General features: G+C 37.9%; 2 protein-coding genes across 2 annotated transcripts; one reads left to right on the top strand and one right to left on the bottom strand.

Annotated features, from left to right (window-relative positions):
- Positions 1-5,595: 5,595 nt before the first annotated feature.
- LOC143909070 (histone H2A-like) lies at positions 5,596-5,977 on the bottom strand. Its single transcript, XM_077426964.1, has one exon. The coding sequence runs from the start codon at positions 5,968-5,970 to the stop codon at positions 5,596-5,598; it is 375 nt and encodes a 124-aa protein (XP_077283090.1). The 5' UTR covers positions 5,971-5,977.
- A 260-nt stretch (positions 5,978-6,237) lies between these two features.
- LOC143909481 (histone H2B-like) lies at positions 6,238-6,624 on the top strand. Its single transcript, XM_077427479.1, has one exon. It carries the CDS (start codon positions 6,238-6,240, stop codon positions 6,616-6,618), a length of 381 nt encoding a protein of 126 aa, XP_077283605.1. The 3' UTR covers positions 6,619-6,624.
- Positions 6,625-6,932: the final 308 nt, after the last annotated feature.

The raw sequence follows: 6,932 nt of genomic DNA, 5'->3' as shown, positions 1-6,932 counted from the left end.
ATTATTATAAGTTATTATTACTGTTATCATGTTATTATTACTGAATGACCGGCCACAGCGACGCGTTGGAGATCTCTGTAATGTCACTGTGGCTAATATGTTAAATAAATAAATAAAAAATAAAAAAAATATCGTCGTAATTCAAAACATTGTTGTAATTCAAAACATCAACGATGATCTAATTTTAGCTCAATCTCGCTCGTTAGCTTAATTTTGATATTTAATTTAAATTTTTTTATTTCGATATTTTGTACGCTACTGGTTTTAAAAGTTGGCCCAAAATCTTCATTGGTTAAATATTTCCGAAGGGGGAAACACAGTAGTGTATCGTGACGACTTATAAGAAACAATAACAAGGTTTTTTTCGCTCGTAATTATAATATTTCTCTGGTTGTAATGCGTTTTGTCGTAATTCAAAACATTGTTGTAATTCAAAACATCAACGATGATCTAATTTTAGCTCAATCTCGCTCGTTAGCTTAATTTTGATATTTAATTTCAATTTTTTTATTTCATTTTTATTTCGATATTTTGTACGCTACTGGTTTTAAAAGTTGGCCCAAAATCGTCGTTGGTTTGGTGCGTACGGACCATAACGCGATGATTCATGCCTTCGTACTGCGAATGCTGTGTAGCTGGTGACGACTCCTTCTGAACGGTCTCTCGCCCTTGAAATATCTCCCCATGTTGAAAACAGTGGACGCAGATCAACAACCATCGATCGCTGCGCTGAATTTCGATGACATCGAGTATTGAATGTAGACATCACGGGAGCGGTGGTGAACTCGTAATCGACGTATCCCATTCTACGTCGCGACAGCTCCTTTTCTGACGACGACATCACCAAAAGTCGTCGTCGACCCGGCTGGCTGCTAGTCTTCGATAAGTTCGACGATCGTAGCCCGGTGCACTGCTTCTGGTTGACCCTGGCTCTCGTTCTCCGGATGACTCCGCTTCTGCTGGTTGCCTTTCCCTGCAACCTTCCGGGGTGGTCCTCTCTCGCCTTCGGCAGCATGACGCAATCCAGTTTTGATAGCGCGTGTGTGGAACGCCATCCTGGCTTCTAGGCGCCAAATGACAACACGCATCAACCCAATTGAATGAGCTGAGAGCTCGTCGCAGTGAGAACTGCGTTTTTCTCGTAGATGGCGTGAATTGGCATCTCCACCTCCATTTAAGAACTTAATTTTAATTTTTTAAGAACGTGTGCTATAGATTTTGGTTTATTTTAAATTTTCATTGATTTTTATTGATTTCAATTGATTCTTAGTAATTACTAGTCACCGGAGCCTGAGGGGGCCGTGTATTGTTCAAAGGTTGTAAATGCATTGTTAAAGGTTTGCCGAACAATGGATAGCACTGTGACTATCCTACCTCTAGTAATTACATATCTCATAGAAAATTCTCATTGTATTTTTATTTAATTCAAATATCACCGCAGTCCGAGTATCGTATTGCAAACGTGGATTGTACGCGTATTGCTTTGGCGAAATGTAAGTGATTCGCAACTCGTGGCACGCAACCTTATATTTTTTCGTTAATAATTACGCAAAAATAATATTTTATCAACACACTAACACTGCTTTTCAAACTTCTTTATTACCCCCATAAATTATGGGCCATAAAGAGCGTCACAAGTGCAGCGGCGGCTTTTTTTTTTATCAAAGGCAAATCGTGACAAATGCATGGGTTCGATACTTTCTGTGAGATTTTACTAAGAAAAAAAAAGGTTTACAAATGTAAAATAAACATCGACAAAATAGGGGTACAAACAAAGTTCTCTCGCTTCATTATTGTTTATTGGTTTTTACCAGTGACGTTTTATTTTATACTTGAGAGCAGTTTCTTCAATAGAAAGTTTTTTTTTGTATGCACTTCCTTTGATTTATTAGGGGACTTCTCGTGATCATACAAATTAGACACTTTTTTTTTATTTTGCAAGAGCTTTCGGTAAAAAGTACATCTCTATTGTTTTCACGTAGATTCGACTGAAGTTTCAAGTGATTCAATATCATTTACTTTTGTCTCTAAATATTTTATAGATAACTAAATGTTATCGGCCGCATTTCAAAGCACGTTGTGTTTCAATACAGCATATTTTTGTACGAAATTTCTCCCTTTGATGGATTACTTTTAAATGACCCAGACCATTTCCGCTCGCCTTTATTAATTTTAAGTTGCCGCCATTGGTAAACGACGGAAGATTCAGTTTTATTATTTTGTGAACCATTCGTCACTCAATATTATTGTCGTTGAAAGTGTATTTATCGACATTTGTTAAACAAAGAATTTTCAGAAAAAATCAGTTTCTATTGTATTCGGTTGCTTTCATAAACTATTTAATTTTTTCGGTCGTTTATTTATTTCCTCAGTTATCTGCTGAAAGTCGCCGGGAAAGGACAAATTTTATTTTGTTCTCGCGAGTGTTGTGCAATTTTTGTGAAGCTTTTTGCTGTTAAATTTTATTTTATTTTAACAAACCCCAAAATGGATGAAGATTCGTTTATAAATGAAGTATATGAAGACCGTCAATCAGATATTGATGATAACGAGAGTGACGATGATTCTAATTTTTTGACAATGCGAGGTGGGTCACGCATAATGCATATGTCATGAAGTGACTCGGAAGATGAAATTACCCTGGATTGGTCTCAAATGGATCCCGTTCGAGATAATGAGGCATTTGAGGGAAATCCCGGAGTTAAAAATTTTCCATAATGCTTTCATAATGAAACATAATGCTTTCTGTTCGTTAAATAATCGGTGTAAAAACGCACTATAACCAGATAAACCAAAATTAGAAAGCTTTCGAATGAGAATGCCATTGTCAACCTTATCAAAGGCCTTTTCAAAATCAGTATAAATAACGTCTGCCTGTAGTGAAGAATCAAGAGATTTGCCAATTAATTTAGAAACGTATAATAGATTCGATACAAAAGAACTGTTGCAAAGAACAAATTTGATTGATCAACAATGCTGTTGATCAATCAAATATTGGCTACAATGATTAAAAATGAATCTATGAAGAATTATTTCGAATACCCTTTTCACAATTGTTAATATATCGACGATGATAGGATGCCGTCAGAGACCTGATTTTAGTGCTCAAATTGGAAAATATATATCAAAATCAATGGGGTTCCGAAACCTCTTCCATATCTTATGGAAAGAGTGTTTCCGATTGATCACGTATATTACCTCTAAATCAAACCATTTCGGAAAAGATCTTGTGTTGTCAAATGAAGGTTTTTTCAGAAATAAACAATTAAAAACATGACTGCATCATTAACATCTGTTCTCTCAAAAACTCTACTCCAATCCTGAGACAACAACAACGAGTTCAACCTGCCAATTGACTTTAACCAAATATCCATCCAAGTTTATGCAGTTGCTCAGACGGCACAGTTACCAACAGATACATTGCCATAAATTAATTTTAACCCTAACCTTAAGTTAAGTTAACCAAACTACTAATATAAAATTATAACTGCTAAACATAAAACTAACCACACTAACCGTAACAGTATGCCATGGCTAATGCACTAACTTGTGCTTAGTGTTCTAACCACCTAATACCAGTAAAAAAGTGCATCGTCACCAGCCCGCACCACAACATCAACGCGAACTAGATCTTATATAATACTAGATGTATTACCCGGTTTCGCTCGGTATTTGTAATATAAACCGCTTAAACATGACTAATCAAATAGTAAACATTTTATTAAAAAAAAATAATTTTAAAATTTAAAATTTAATTTCTTTTCCTTCTAGGGCTTCGCCCTCAGCGCTCCCTGAGCCTTTGCCCAAAAAAATAATAATATTAATTAATACGAGCAAAATTCCATCGCAATGATGAAACTCCAACAGATGAACAAGCTGAAGCTGCTCTCTTAGAAGATAAAAACAAAAGCTCAATTTGTAATGCATCATGATATAGGTCTTCAGGGATGATCGCAGTTCCTTTTGGGCATGGGTATCATCGTTGCTGACACATTAGATTCATTCACTAACATAATATCGAGCATACTTGGACGAATGGGTGAACCAACTTGTACTAAGTCGCAATAAGAAATAACAAAATTGAATTTATTGCAGATAGATATTAGTACTCGGCAAATTAAAAATCGCCCATTATTAACAAAATGTCACGCTCATTCATAAAATCACGTACATTTATCATATACGTAAACAATAAGTCATATATATACATACATTCTCATTCGCAGCGAGTGGAATTTCAAAGATAAGTCCCCTCACCCATAAGTCCTCGCCAGAAGGAGTTTTCAAAGATCTTCATTCTGGCAGACCGCAACTAGACACGAGAAGCAAATAAAACTCCCCCACCCACCACGTCATCTAACCATGAAGAGTCAAACAATTCGGAATCAAAAACGATGGCGTTAACCATGTTTCGGTTAGCGCCACAATATTACCTGAAACACTATACATTGCCGTATTAAACGCTGCCACCTTGGTCCTGAGACCGCGTACGTTTTGGTAATATACATATGTATTTAAGGCTCATTTCGTTTTTCAATAACACTGAGCAACAAAAAAAATTAGCAGAGTGAAGACTTACCAATCTTTACTAAGTTTGACCCGCTGAATTTGAATATGATAATGATTTTTGTTGGTTAGTGATCGTTTAAAAAATGTGCGATTTCTATAGTTTTTTTGGCTATTGCGGTCTAAAAATCTAGTATTGGATGTGCTCAAAGTGAGTATTGGAATCAATAGTCAGATGTTTTTCCTATTGATTGTTATTTTTTTTTGTTTTAAAATACTTATAATTAATTGTCTAGCGAATTTTAAAAGTTAAAAATGATTTTTTTACGGATTTTTTCTCCGTGCTATTTTGCGTTTATTTGGCCAGTTTTTTATTTCACCACATTCATAAGGATTGGTTTTCTAGTAAAGATTGGTTAGTCTCTGCTCTGGTAACTCAAAAACGTGATTTTTTGTTGCTCAGTGTAATTTATGAAATGGTGCTTACAAAATGTTTCACTATGTTCGTCGAATACGGGTTTGTTGAATAGCAAGATACCGAACCACGAGAACACCTAATTTCATAATTGGTCGAATGTAAAATTTTTACGTTGCCGGATAGATGGCACTTTTGAACTAATAATTTCAAAATTATTTAAATCAAATGTGTAATATCGTTTTTGATGGTGAAGTATTTTTCCATATATCTATGTATCTAATATATAATTTCGAAAGAGACTTTGTATGTAACTATTGTTGTTTCGCAGAAAAATAAATGAATATTCAAATAAATATTTACTATGAGATTGGCCATGTTTAAGCTGTTTGTATTACAAATAACACTAGTAATAGATTGATTAGTCTCCGCTCTGATAATTTCTTTTTTTGCTCGTGCTATTATACATTGATGATGATATAAATACATACGTATATTTTCGTTTGGGTTGACTAATTTTATATTTTTATTTATCAGTATCCATTTCGTAAATAAATACGACGAAAAATTTTAATTGCAGTAGTGAAAATATTGTCATGACCGAGCAGACGCTCAAAAATATTGGTGGCCCTGAAAAGGGCCGTTTGATTGTAGGGAACAGACTCGTTTATCGTTTAAGCTTTCTTTTCGGTTTTCTTGGGCAACAAGACAGCTTGGATGTTGGGCAGGACGCCTCCTTGAGCGATTGTCACTCCAGAGAGCAATTTGTTCAACTCCTCGTCGTTGCGGATGGCCAGTTGGAGATGGCGGGGGATGATTCTGGTCTTCTTGTTGTCGCGAGCGGCGTTTCCGGCCAACTCGAGGACTTCAGCGGCCAAATATTCCATGACGGCGGCCAAGTAGACGGGGGCTCCGGCTCCCACGCGCTCCGCGTAATTGCCTTTCCTCAGCAGACGATGGATCCTGCCCACGGGGAACTGCAGACCAGCTCGGCTGGAGCGCGACTTTGCCTTTCCCTTCACCTTGCCTCCTTTTCCACGGCCGGACATGACGAGTTGGAGTTGTGTAGCGACGGAGTGAAAGCGAGCACGGTGCGGACTAGCGCACGGTGCGAGAGACGGCGAGCGAATGACAAAAATTTGTTTCCACCCGTATTTATGAACACAACCTCAACGTTCACGCAGTTGCACAATACAGACACATCTGCCGTCGACGCGGAGGGGCGAAGTAGCCACAAGGAAATTTTAGCAGTTTGAAATTCATTCTGAAGCGTCCTCTCGTATCGACAGCATCCCTTTGGATCACTGCGATACACGATGCCACCCAAGGGGAGTGGAAAAGCCGCGAAGAAATCTGGCGGCAAAGCCCAGAAGAACATCTCGAAGGGGGATGGAAAGAAGAAGAACAAGCGCAGGAGGAAGGAGAGTTACGCCATCTACATCTACAAGGTGTTGAAGCAGGTGCACCCCGACACCGGCATCTCGTCGAAGGCGATGAGCATCATGAACAGCTTCGTCAACGACATCTTCGAGCGCATCGCAGCCGAGGCTTCTCGTCTCGCCCACTACAACAAGCGCTCCACCATCACTTCTCGCGAAATCCAGACTGCAGTCCGTCTCCTGCTTCCAGGAGAGTTGGCCAAGCACGCCGTCTCTGAAGGCACCAAAGCCGTCACCAAATACACCAGCTCCAAGTAGACGCCAACGTCCTATCGTTGAAGAACATCAAAAGGCCCTTTTCAGGGCCACCAATACTCTTTACAAATAAAAATTTGGTTTAAAATTAACAGTTTCATCATTTGCATATTGGTAATTTTTTACTGCACTTTGGGTGTCATCTTTTATTCTAATGGATTAACAACTAGCGATTAGCAGTCCCAACTACCTACTTTTTTTGTTGTGTTATATTTTTTCGTACCTGCTATTTTAAAATGTCATTGCCTACTCAGTCCTGATAAGTAGTTTTATGACCGCTTCTCATAATTCTACCTTTTTTTGCATCCCCTGTGCTG

The sequence above is a fragment of the Arctopsyche grandis genome, chromosome 3, assembly GCF_051622035.1.
Source record: "Arctopsyche grandis isolate Sample6627 chromosome 3, ASM5162203v2, whole genome shotgun sequence".
In the NCBI taxonomy this organism is placed as follows: domain Eukaryota; kingdom Metazoa; phylum Arthropoda; class Insecta; order Trichoptera; family Hydropsychidae; genus Arctopsyche; species Arctopsyche grandis.
Note: the sequence above shows the minus strand (reverse complement) of the source record. Positions and strands in the feature narration are given on the sequence as shown.